At 34.4% G+C, this 13,120-nt stretch overlaps 1 protein-coding gene across 6 annotated transcripts in view; it reads left to right on the top strand.

Annotated features, from left to right (window-relative positions):
• Positions 1 to 13,120, top strand: part of LOC119833816 (RNA/RNP complex-1-interacting phosphatase homolog) — a 49,103-nt gene that overhangs the window by 16,123 nt on the left and 19,860 nt on the right. For 3 of the 6 annotated variants that reach the window (XM_038358001.1, XM_038358002.1, XM_038358003.1), the window contains 3 exons: positions 8,629 to 8,663; positions 8,735 to 8,822; positions 9,821 to 9,900. In XM_038358001.1, coding sequence (XP_038213929.1) covers positions 8,629 to 8,663; positions 8,735 to 8,822; positions 9,821 to 9,900 — 203 coding nt within the window. The remainder of the gene's footprint in view (positions 1 to 8,628; positions 8,664 to 8,734; positions 8,823 to 9,820; positions 9,901 to 13,120) is intronic. The other 3 variants (XM_038358006.1, XM_038358005.1, XM_038358007.1) reach the window with 1 other exon arrangement.

The raw sequence follows: 13,120 nt of genomic DNA, 5'->3' as shown, positions 1-13,120 counted from the left end.
TGGTTTTCGGTACTAGGCTCTTGCATAAGCTTTACCCGTTTCTAAACGTAACTTGGGTATATTTGGTGCATTATTTGCTTAAAAAGATATGAGAAGAGTATTCATCAAATAAAGCATAACAGATACTTTTCTTATTTCAAATAAATCGCCATAAAATATGAAAAACAAAATGAAACATGGCGCAGATATTTAATCATGTAAAATAAATTGAGCCCCAATAAATATTTACTATACTATAACTACCACTAATAAGATTTATTATGTACGTCGGCATAACTCGGTGTGAAATCATTTGCCATTTTATTTCACCAAGTGTTAAGTATTAAATAGTTGGCAAGTGTTTTTGCTATCACCATTCTGGGTTTTATGATGACCAATTTGACGTGTGGTATTTCGTACTGGTTATTTATCATGTATGAATAGCGCTTTAAGTATATACATGTGAACGATATATTAATCTGGCTAGCTATGACGTTTCTTCACATTAACCGTTTAACCGTCTTTTTTTAATTTTAATGTAGCGATCGAAAAAAAATAAGCTTGCAAAAATAAGTTAAATTAAATCGTGTTGTTTTGAAAAATGGTCAACAGAGTTAATGAAAACACTTGTGCTAGTGGGTGTTTATTTTATCATAAAAATTAAATATATTATTATTTTGCGTTTGATTTTACGCGAGTATTGTACATTTAGAAATTAAAAACTTTTTAACGCATTTTAAACGCGATTTATTCATTATATTATTAACCCAACGTTTCCAACACTTTGCGCCGAGCGTGGTCACGGGGAGACTGATATTATTTTTATTCCAATTATTTTATTACAACATAATCAAATAAAAAATATTTTATCGCCTCTAAATATAAAGATAAAATATGAATAGAATTTGAATAATCGCGAAATAAACCTTCGGCGTTTACTTGTATGTAACTAATGCACATGTAGTGTAGACATATGAAAATGATTCGCTCCCGGCGGTTTCAATAACAATATACAATACTATTCACAAGATCTTGGAAATTTATTGTATTCAATAAAGATATGGCGTTTTGTTTCGTGTAGAGCCTTTTGCTGACATAGAAACAAATGGCTTATATTACAAAGGAATTTTGTTATATATATCATGCAAGAAATTTTTCAAATTATGTCTGGTATTAGTCAGTAGCTACGTTAACGGATGGTCACTGGTGAGCATAGGAACTAAGTATTCAAATGTTCAATCTATTAGAGAAATTTAGAGAAATAGTGAATTCGGCGCCTCGCCCCATGGTACGAAAGGCCTTTAAATAGCATACGCTATGTTTATTGTGGAGTTCGTGCTAAATTTTTGTTTCATATTTTGTCATTATTTTAATAACGCCAATTACATCGTTTATATGTTTATAAAATACTGCTATATATTCCTAAGAGTAGTGATTTTTAACAAAAGCATTGATTTAAAGATAATTCCTATACGCGTACCTATATAAAACGTTTCGGATAATCCTCCTATAAAATAGTTTAATATGTGAGTTAACTCTAAAACTGTTCCCATGTAAAGGTTTTAGTGCTTTTATAAGTATTGTTAATTTACTAAGTGATTTGTTGTCCTGAAAGCGTTCTTACTATGTGACATAATGTAGTTGGCCGGCGCCGGTGCAGTATTTCTCACGAATTCGCGGCGCTTGCGCGTGGGCGGCCTATCATAAGCCGCCATCGCACGTCTTACTGAACACAGTTGACCAAATCTCAACATCTCCTAATTCTTCCTTATTGCATAGGTTATAGAGTTAAAATTCCCTGCATTTATTATCTTTGCACACGAGTTTAGATCGTACATAGCTTTTTGTTGCCTAGTGCATCTAATTAGTCAGACTGTTTAGTGCTATACGCCGCGGGCTAGCATTAACAACGCACAATGTAAAATGCGATGATTTGTAGTCTTGCATATGTATAGTTGCCATTTCTCTCATCAAGTTAATAAAATGTATCTTTAAATAAGAATCCATATCATGATTAAGTGGCGCCATCAATTTGTCTGCAAGGAGGAATTATTGTCATATCACATAATGTACACATGTACAAAACGCATTGTATTTCTGAAGTCGTGGAGATTCATCAGTTAATATTCATATTTTCATATTTATAAAAGCTATTAAATCTCCTTTGTCTGATGCGTTTAAGTGGGTAATGCTTCTTTGACAACAAGAAATATCAAACTCGTCGGTACAATTTATCGGCCACGCTCGCGGTATCTCCGCAGTCTTGAAAACTTCGTATCATGTGTCATATTTCTCCACAAAATGTCTCTTATGCTGTTTATCTCTCACAAAGTTATTTCCGGTCTAACTTCTAGTTGTTATTGTATTCAATAATTTTAAAATACGTTCGGGGTTTTTACAGCACTTGAAATACATACTTATGTGTTGCGACATGCGATGTGCACATTCGTAATATCCTTAATCCAAAATGGTCTGACATTAAAATACTTGGCGCCAACTTTCTTTGCGTCTGATTATTCTTTGTATTTTTATTGACACCACCTATATTGAAGCTCAGCTTGCAGTTAAGATATGAGCCTTAAATCCCTTCAACCGACCCGTTATAAAAAGATATTCATTAGTGCTCTTAATGAAGGTGGCTGTCGGCCCTTGTTCTTTCCGCTCTGGAATTAAGGCTATATCAGCTACTGATTTGTCGCGATAAGGTGATTTATCTTCAATAAATTTATCGCTCAATCAACGTCGACGCTTGCGCCGGTTCGCGGCGCGGTTGATTGGATTTCTTCATAATTACATCTTTTGACACGTACGCGCCAAGTTTCGTACCTCACGAGCCAGGCCATGAGATCGTGGGAGCACCGTGTAATCAGCTTTCTTGACCGTTTTGTTTTGACTTGGAACTGCAGAATTATGCTTTGTAGAAATTATGCAAATCAGTCCTGCATTAATGACTTCATCAGCTTAATTTTTTCTTTTTATAATCTCATCTCGAAGATCTAAATGTGCTACAATAATTATGTATAAACTCTGTGCCCGAAGTTTAAAACATGTTATTATGCTTTTGCCGTCACTTCTGACGTTGATTTTATATTAATATGATGAAGGGAATGTTACTGAAATGTGGGTGTTTTCGAGTTTCGCGTACGTCTTCAAGTTGTCAAGTACAATATTTGGTGGTTATTAAGTGCGAATTCCGCCAGTGAAAATATTCTGTGCTCATCGTTTATCATAAATATAATCAGGCTCTTCGGCTGAATTCTTTATTGTCTGATGTAAGTTTGACATTGTTTCACTCCGCCCTTGTCGTGGGCTACTCGAAGGATATAAAATGAGAAAGTATTGTAATTGTTGAATAATGTATGTAAATGTCAAAATGATGAACCAAACATTGAAAGTTGAATGAAAATACGGCGTATATATTTCATGTGAAGTGCCCAAATAAGTTTAATTGTCAAAAAATGCTTTCTTACTGACATTTAAGCACGCACGTCACGAATGTTTAAATAAGACAATTAAATTAAAGATTTCGTAAAACACGCCAATGTCATGTTAAGGGACCAGAAATTGTTTCTGAATATTTTTTAAGATGTGAGATATGAATAACCTACTTTTATTTTATTTAGTCGTATAAGTCGCTATTTGATTGTTACTTAGGTGCGGTCTTCAGTCCGTTTAAAAGGGATATCATCATTACACCACCCAACTCGTTTTGGATCCGAAATTCGGCGGTGGTCGCAATTAGGCGCGATAAATGCCTCCGATACCCGATCCGCCGGGGTTTGTTCGATTAATCGGGTGGATCGAATAAGGAATCCGATTTAACGGGTCATGCCTTTTGCTTGTTTATGTGGCGAGTTCGTTGGAGAGATATGGTATTTATCGAGGTGTTACTTATGGCTGAACAGCTTATTTTGACACCTAAAAGTAATAATCTAGGTTCGTTATAAGTGTTAGCGATAAATTAATAGAATGTCTTTTTTATAGAGTAACCTCTAACAACCGCTTTGTTAGAGGTTTAAAATCATCTTATCAAATCTATAATAATTTATTTCGAAGCAATGCTTATATGATTATGTTAATCTATAACATACTTCAAAAATTCAAGTCCAAATTCTACATGAGCAATGGAATAAAAAATTTAAGATGAAATAAAGAATATTTTAATTTCTTGTGGCTTGGCGCCCGTATAGCAGTAATTGATCCTGGATCAGTAAAATATGATTCGTAAGCTTAAGTGTCAAAGCCCGCATACATGAAAGCTGGCCACATATCAATTATTTTTGACACCAACTATTAAGTCGTTACACAATAACAATGTGTTACGTTTTATGTCTTGCTTACAATGATTTTCTAAATTGGGATCACTTTGGGTGGTTGCAAAGAGCTGGTTCCATTTTCTAATAACTATTTTTGTCTCAATTGGGTACGGAGGGTGATTTAAAAAATAACAGTAAATGTTAATTGAATAAATACAGATTTGGGTGTCTAGATGTCAACAGCTATATTAATCGATCTTATAAGCTTTTGTATTGCTTCATTCATGTTATTCTTTCATATTGTAGCTACATAAATTACCACCCAAAATACAGTACGCCTTATTATCATCAGCTTGTACAATCATCTGCTATACATTCACCAGTTTGTTAACTAAAGGTCAAATTCTTTGAACGACATCGCTCCACCTTTTCTTAATCTACCGTGCCAGTTGCATCGGTGTCGAGAGTAAACGAATGGGTAACGATCAACAAAACAATGACAAAAGTTCCTCCATTACAAGGCGACAAAAGGCTAATATCAATAGAAAACAATGGGAACAATAGTTGCCCTCTGTCAATTATGCCATCATTACCATTGGAATAAACGACATAACGGATCGGTCGATTGTGGAGAATGCGATGACAAAGGCGAAGTAGTGGATTAAAAATAGACACAGCGCTATGTAAATTAGATCATATACACGTGCATGGATGCGCAAATGCGAAAAATTTCGTGATTTTTAATAATATGTCTATGTAAAAGCTAAAAGCACGTGTTGAGGGATTTCTTTGGCATGATTTATAAAAGAATCAGGATAAATCTACGATTTTCTTTCGTGAAACTTTAAATAGTTTGCCAAATTAAAAGTAGTAACTACAATACATATTGTAGTCTTAAATGGATCTGTTTACGTCGCATTATTTGGACTAGAGCGTAATTTAATAAAATCTCTAAATCCAAACCATAGGAAATTATATTTGTATAGATATACTTATAAAAGTTGCCGTTCTGAACAATGATGTTGCATTTTGCTAGCTCAACATAAATCATCGGCAGACACTGGCGCCGCTCTAGGTGTTTGTCGCTCGCCTTGAATCTTTTAGGGAAAGACGACAAAATGGGTTTCGTTTATTGATTTTTTACGAAATGTTTGTTTTTATTAATTTTCACTTAGTATGACTATTGTGGTTGCATAATATTTCTATTTTATTCACAGAAGGTACGAATCTATCCATTTTTTTCTTAACTGTTTGTTGTCAAGTTAAAACAAACTTTAGTTAAATACTACCGTTGCTGTTTTATTCTATTTATGTTTCAATAGGTTCAATGAAAAGCATGATCAATAACCGCTAAAGACGGAGAATAAAATCTACCAAGCCAGGGAATGTTTTGATCATAAATTCGACTTCCTCTCAATTTCGAATGTCCCCAGAACACACTTTCATTGAAATTTAATACAACAGTCTAACATTGACTCACCTAAATGTATCAATTTTGTACAATGTTTACCGATATCCCACGAATTAAGTTATATCGTTTGTATTGAGTTGCTACAATTGAATGCCACAATCCGTATTCTGTTACAAGAAGTGTTTATTTCCATCGCTCAGTATGTCGATACTCTTTGTGAAATTACATATTTGCAAAAAAAGGAAATACGAACATTTTAAATCATAATTTCAACAAGCGATAATAATCAATATATCACCGTTAATATCTCCACAGGTGGGAACTCCTCCCTCACTCGTGTTTGCAATTGTATAATTGGCGATGTCGTAAAAATGATAAACTTTTCTTTATTACTTATGCTGACGTTTGTAAATAATGTCTTGTCGCATTATATCGGCAGATAGTCGTAAAATTTATTATTAAGAGCATATAAATGTGTTGTCAGGCTTCATTTGGGATGGTCTCGCTAAATGAAAATTTAATTTAGTTCAAGTAAATTGGATGTAAATAACTTGATTGCAAATGTAGAATCTTATCAAAAATTATTGTATATACGAGTAAGTAACTCGTAAATATTTCATGACATGTCTTTCATTAACGCCGTGGCTACATTAGCGGACTACGGCGAATTCACGCGATTATTGTGACCGAGTAGATTGATTCAAAGCGTAGTATTCAGGCGAAGATATCCTATTTAGAGGCCTATTTCCTTCTCCTAGCCCTTCCCAGTCCATTCCTTCTTTCCAATCATCAATCCTTATCCCTTAAAAGCGGGCACCGCAATCTCACAGGTCTGAGCCTCTGCGAAAATAGCGGCCTTAAAGTAACGCGTCAACTCAACACGAATCGCGCTAATATACGAGTAGCAACAGAATGTCAAATAAATATTTGATTTCAATTCACAAAATCTAATTAGAATTACCTATTGATGTTTTCTTTTATTAATATGAATAGAACTATTTAACCGTATGAAGTATATATAAAGCTTTAATGTAACACGAAAATACTTTTTTGATTTTATCCTAATTTTTGAATTGTTAATTATGTGTATCAGTTGTGAATATAGATGAAACTTTTAAGATCATGATTGTAACCGTATGTTATATATTGCACATATATAATATATATATATACACATTTGCAACGGTGAAAGAATTTTTGAAATCGATCCAGTAGTTCCTGACATAGGCGCGTTCTAACAAATTCACCTGGAAATCATTGGTAAAGATTTATAATTCTAGATACATCTCTTAATGTCTAATGTTATAGGTAAAAGGTTATAAAGTTTGTTTTCGTTCAAGTTGAATCCTTGTTTGTTTGTTATTGATTGTAGTAATAATCGTAAGTACCAGATAAGTACTTATAACAACGAACTGATATTATTCTGCTCTGATTTGTTGAATTACAATGATCATCAATGGTAATCGAGACGATTTATTATTTCGAATTGGTTCAGTTTTATTGCTTTGCTATTTAATTATCGATACGTTATTACATTTCGATTATGATAGATTCCGATTTATAGTTATTATTAGATTTTATTGATTGCCTTGTGGCATGTTCATTTTGTAGTAAACTTTTATATTGACATTAATACACATTAATCAATATATATTCGATTTCATATAAACCATTAAGCATCATGACATTATAATGAAATCGTGTAACGTTAAAAATTAATTTAAAATATGAATTATTAATTGATGACAATAAAGACTACTCGTAGTCATACTTTATACAGCTTTCACGCGTCACAACCTTATTAATCGTTATAATTGATAATTAAACAAATATGTAATACATTATTTAACGTGAGTCGTAGCCAGTGACACAACCTTAGTGGTATTTAATATTGTTACTTTTCAATCTATAAAGACCACCAGCAATTGTTAATTGCACGTACCTACATTAATAATTATTTTATGAGAACCCTCGTTCAGAACTGTGACAGAAATCGATGTGAATGAAGGTGTATTAGAATCAGACATGTACTCTTGCCCCAACTTTCGCCATCGTGTCAACTCTCATCACTGTCAATAAATTATCACTTCTCTAACCACATATTATTAAGGTGCCTGACATTTCATTTTGAGGGAATTTCGGGTAAATTGAAAATTTCGACCGGATACATTTTGCCTGCGGTGCGAACGAAATGGGTTTCGTTATTTATGTGATGCATTTTAGGCAAATTATAGTTTTTAAATAATAACGCGCGTATTCAAATAAAAACTGCGTTTCTCGGAATATTTCGATTGATTTTCGATTTAGTATCGCGTAAAACGTTATGGGGAGTTTATTAATTGAGTTTAACGTAAAAAATTAGATATCCCGTCCAAAACTTGATTCGGTCTCATCAGGTGGGCTGCAGGCGGGGTCATCGACACCGGTGAGGTAGGGCTAGTCGATGATTGATCAGTGCTCTTATCAGTGGACTGTCGCCTACGTGCGGCATTCTTCAAAGCGTCATTGTCTGTAGTCAAGGGGACATGTGCTAATGCACCAGAATCTCTGACCAGTAATTACTATTACGTTGGGAGTTTGATACTTTTGAATTTCGATGAAGTTTATACAAACTATAACAATAGTTGGTAGGAGAGGCCAATAGTGAGGAACTCATTTTAAATTTTCTTAAGATGATATTAATCATTCTCATTCAGTAGGTACTATTGTGTATACTTTGTAATACATATTTATTTTGTCGTTTGTAGGTACAAAAACTTGTATTAAATAGACCAATGTGATGCAGTTTGTCTCAAAAGTTATTTTATTATTAATTTTAGCTTAGATTTATAACCCGACTGCGAAAGGAGGAGGGTATTTTTCTCAGAGTTTACGTATGTATGTACGTATGTATGTATGTGTGTATGTGATTGTGTAAACAGCAGCTAGATATGAAATGAAACATGGTAATAATAATTAATAATTCCTGTTCATTTGTTACAGATATGGCAGACAAATAATACTGAAATTACACAGATGTAAGTATTCAGTAACATAAGTATCGCTACCACTGATATACATGACTCTTAATCAAATGAATATTTTTCAGATGGGATATCAAGATGCTTTTAAAGAGAATACCAAAATTAGGTGCTGTAATAGACTTAACAAACACAACAAGGTATTACGACCCGCAGGTAAATTTTCCCCACCATATCTACCAACTTGCAACCGAATAGTGTGGATATATGCAAATGTTTAAGTACATATTGTCTGGTAGCGAGATCGGACGATAAATATGTACGGTTTTTGTGTATTGTTTATTGTCTTTTGTCAATTCTTAGAGAGTCATACGTTTAATATTTGATTTATTTTCTATTAGCTCGGGCCCGTCGAGCGCAATTGTTTGTAAACGGCGGTGAATAATTACACACATTCACGTTCCGCCATTCAAATTCTATAATACACATTCCTATGGACTTGTTAGTGATAATGAAAAGTATTAACAGAAACTCCTAGCACGTGTAAGACAAAATTCTCAGGTCGGAATTATGACTGTTAGTTGTAAGGATGGCTATAAGGCGCGCGTCTTGTACTCTAGAGTACGTGGAAGCAATAAAATTATGTTTGGTTTTACGATCGAAGACACATTTTCTACTACGATGCTTTGTTCGGGTTTGTTCGATTGACATGTATTTATTTGAAACTCAATCCGAGTTTTTACCATATTTCCTACAATGTTATTAAGGTTTCAGAATATTTAAGATTCGTAATAATACAAAAATATGGTATATTTTTATATCCATTTGACATTGTGGTATTTTCTAATTAAATTAATCGTTATATATCAGGTTTTATAATGAACTTGCAATCAAATTAAACTATAGTATAGTAATCAAGATTAAGTCTTAAGACGCGTGCGCGTGCTCAAGTTGATGCTACGCTGGCATTGTGTCAGGTTGCGCTACGCTTGACACGCCGATCCCTGTGTCGATTGCAGCTGTCAACTTAGTTTAATAAGCATCTGTCAAATTAACCAAAAAGTTTATATCGTAATTATTCTCATTCTGTAGTGATTGATACATCAACTGAATCATATATATGCCATATGATAATAATTCATAAGGCATACGCATTCCACGAGTATTGTCCATTTAAATTTACCTAGAACTCAAGATTGCTCGTTTTGTTGCAGGAATTGAAGTCGGCGGGTGTTCTGCACAAGAAGATTTTAATGCCGGGTCGCATTATACCGCCCGAGGACAAAGTGACCGAGTATGTACATTCTGACAACTTGAAGTATTAACCACTTTCTCATATTCATTTTTCCATTGTAATTCTTTGATGCGATTAAAAATGTATACGACGTTTCGGTGCTGATATTGCACATGTAAATAACGCGATAGAAAATGTTATTCCCTCGGATGAAGCGAACTTGATTGATTTCGGTGTCGATACGACATGCGCCTCAGGGAAGACGCGACATTACAATAAAGTGCCGCGTAAATCAGAAACGGCGCAGCTATCCATCAAAGCGGTAACTCGACATCTTTTTGCATTCGCGGCGAGTTTTAATTTGAAGCGTCGAATTGGCGCCATTCGTAGGTCGAATATGGGTAATGTTATAAATCTTTGGGGATGCGTGGGCGACGGCGCGCCCGAGGCCGGCGCGGTGCTAGCGCCGCGGTACCGACGGGTACCTCCTCGGTTTCAATTGAAGCCGGTCTCAACTAGCGTTGTGTTTATAAGACATCCACCGCCCACATGCCGTGGCCATGCTCGCATGCCATACGGAATTTGAATGGTATTTGTCACCGCTCAAGTGTGTCATCTTTACAGATGTCGTCGCTGTAACGAGAACGATATTTCATTAGATGTGACGATTCTGCTGTGTATCGACACATTAATAATATCAGTTTTGTAATGTATGGATACAGCGATAGTGCGCACAAAAGAGATATCAATTCCGTAACTAAAAGCCTTAACATAAGATTATCTCGGTCATTTGTCTAGTCTTTTGTTAGAGGCTGCGCTACGTCGTCGGCTGACTCGCCATAAATAACCATCGGCATTTCTCAGATAGTTTATTCCTGTTATCGCGCCCGAGAACCTTGCATCTGTTTGTCAGTTAAGGATAGACAAATGCGCCCCCCGTATAGCTACCATATATCGAGTGTTTGGTGACAGTCTTGATTTTTTTAATCACAGCGTACATTAATATTGTACAAAATATTAAATAACTTAATGTTTCAGATGAACAAGTGGGATTACTCGAAAATTCTTAAGGTGTTATAATTCACTTGTAGAATAGTATTAACAAATTTTTTATTCAACCAAAGAACTAAATACTGCATTTGGAACATTTAGCGACGATTCCTTCTCTGCATCATTTTAGTCTCATGATAGTCGGTCTATCTATCAAGCAGCTCGTTATGTGATGATTGAACTAGATCGTCGAAACACGGATAAAGGCATCACAAGACCTGCTGACCTCTTGCCGTGCGCGATGAAGCCGATCCGACGCGCGCGCGTAATGATGCTCGCGTGCCTCCACTCGCTCGTTCATTTATCACGGCCATATTTTTACTTGTTTTCCATGTCGTCTGTCCACGGTCGTGTCGTCATTACAAACCTGCCCGTGTACACACAATCACCCCGACAATAAATTGTGACCACCGTTGAAGTAAGGATTGTCAGATTAATAGATTTTTATGGTCCCCGATACAAAGGATTACACCGTGACTCCGCGCTCTGTTATTTACATGTCACTAATGAATACTTATTACGTCGTATTTTTATGCGCTTTCAATAATGTGATGTGATGGAATCGTAGGTATGAAAACATTGGTAACACTTAAAATCGATCCGTTCAATATTTACATATTGGATTTTATTCCATGTGCACACGCTAAATCCGTATTTAAGATTGTTCGATCGATGTTTTTTGTGTTTGTGATCCTATTAGCGCTTGATCGAGAGTTTGGTTGGTCGAGACAATTTGACATCGTGTTAAATCATTTTGTATTTTTAGCTGGTTCGCTCAGGTTCTCGTCGGGAAAACCATTAGATTGTTTTGTTTGACTTTGAACCGACCGCCCTAAATGCTACTAGAAACTGCTAATGACGCCACGTTTTTAAGCACTTAAAATCATTTGCTTGAAAATATCTAAATTGTTTATGGCGCTACAACTTTTATAAGATATTGACAGTACATTATTCAGTGTATTAGTGTAAACCAGGAAGGATCAATAGTATATATAAATAATATTTAACACATAAATATATAAACTAAAAAACAAATGGCTATCATTAATCATAATACATAAACATCTGTCTCGTATAAGACTATCAAAATTAATTTGAAAAATAAAACAAACATCGTTCATACCAGGAAATGATTTTGAAGAATTCTCAGACAAATAAATGTTCAAGATGTGAAAATTTCCTAAATTTATTGTACAGTTAATTTTAACTACGACTTTCTAACTATAAGGGTTATTGTTATGGAAAAACTTGTAAGCTTTAGACTTAACTGAAAGTCACAAAGCTGACTGTTAAACGTTATGCGAATCTTACGAATTATGTAAAATATTCAACGTTTGAGAGAATAAAATATTAGTATGCCGTTACTTTTATAATACAATGTAGTTCTTCAGCTGTTAAAATTAAATTTCACAATAATTTTCGGTATAGTGTACATTCTATTGTGTTGTGTATATTCGGTCTAGTATATTCGTAAAGTGAAAGAGTATTAATATTTGTAAACTTTTCTGATAATTATTGCGATACACAGAATACTTATTTATATATAGTAGGTACTCGCATTCTGCGCGCGGCGTGTTATTATTATGTAGGAATTTATAATTTTCGGAGTGATTCGAATGCGCATAATAAGCGGGATTTCTTATGGAAATGAGAAGTTTTATCATAAGCAGCCTATGCAACCCTCTCTTACCTTCTAACTATCCCCAGACATTAGATAAAATCGCTGCGTTGCCACGTGAAAGATAGAGAAACAAACAGACAAACAGTTTTTCGCATTTATATTAGTAAGGACTGTATTATCTTATTTAAGATAATTACAAATTATGTGGACTCAGTTTTCAGTTCTAATATTTCATGCATTTTGATGTGTTGTTAACAATTTCCAATATTCTGTTCGACGTGAACAAAAAAATTTTTTGCTGATTGAAACAAATATTGTATAAAAAAAGAGGAGAAAAAATATTTTTTTATAATATACTAGCATTATAAAATATATTGATAGTCTTGAAAAGTTAGGATATAAATAATCTTTCACAAACAGGACAATCAATATTAACCAGCGATGGAACAATTCTCACAACGACGACACTCGTCAGTAACATTGAATACAAATGCCGTAACGATAGAAGAAGCAAACTGTCGGCTTTCTATAATATTAGACTACAGGCCCATATAGAAAAAATTACGGGTCATTTGAACCACCAGGTGACCTATCTAGAACGATATAAGG

Source organism: Zerene cesonia, chromosome 18, assembly GCF_012273895.1.
Source record: "Zerene cesonia ecotype Mississippi chromosome 18, Zerene_cesonia_1.1, whole genome shotgun sequence".
Lineage (NCBI taxonomy): Eukaryota > Metazoa > Arthropoda > Insecta > Lepidoptera > Pieridae > Zerene > Zerene cesonia.
Note: the sequence above shows the minus strand (reverse complement) of the source record. Positions and strands in the feature narration are given on the sequence as shown.